At 53.5% G+C, this 245-nt stretch overlaps 1 protein-coding gene across 1 annotated transcript in view; it reads right to left on the bottom strand.

Annotated features, from left to right (window-relative positions):
• Positions 1-222, bottom strand: part of PTSG_05817 (uncharacterized protein) — a gene marked incomplete at its 5' end in the record, with an annotated part of 3,535 nt that extends 3,313 nt beyond the window's left edge. The window contains one exon of the mRNA XM_004992653.1: positions 189-222. Coding sequence (XP_004992710.1) covers positions 189-222 — 34 coding nt within the window. The remainder of the gene's footprint in view (positions 1-188) is intronic.
• Positions 223-245: the final 23 nt, after the last annotated feature.

Raw genomic sequence — 245 nt, 5'->3', positions numbered from 1 at the left:
ACAGCAGCAGCCCGCTGATGATTCACAAGGGGGCGGGAGGACGGGGTGAGGGGTGATGTGGGGTGTGTGTCTGTGTCTGTGTGTGCGTCTGTGTGTGCGTCTGTGTGTGTGTGTGTGTGTGTGTGTGTGTGTGAGTGTGTGTGTGTGTGTGTGCGTGTGTGTGTGTGTGATACGCTTGCTTATCTCACGGTGACAGTGATAGTGAAGAAGAGTGCAGTGCATGTGTTTGTGTTGGTGTTTGTGTT

The sequence above is a fragment of the Salpingoeca rosetta genome (genome assembly GCF_000188695.1).
Source record: "Salpingoeca rosetta unplaced genomic scaffold supercont1.15, whole genome shotgun sequence".
Taxonomy (NCBI): Eukaryota; class Choanoflagellata; order Craspedida; family Salpingoecidae; genus Salpingoeca; species Salpingoeca rosetta.
The sequence above is the reverse complement of the archived record's forward strand: the minus strand, read 5'-3'. Positions and strand labels throughout refer to the sequence as shown.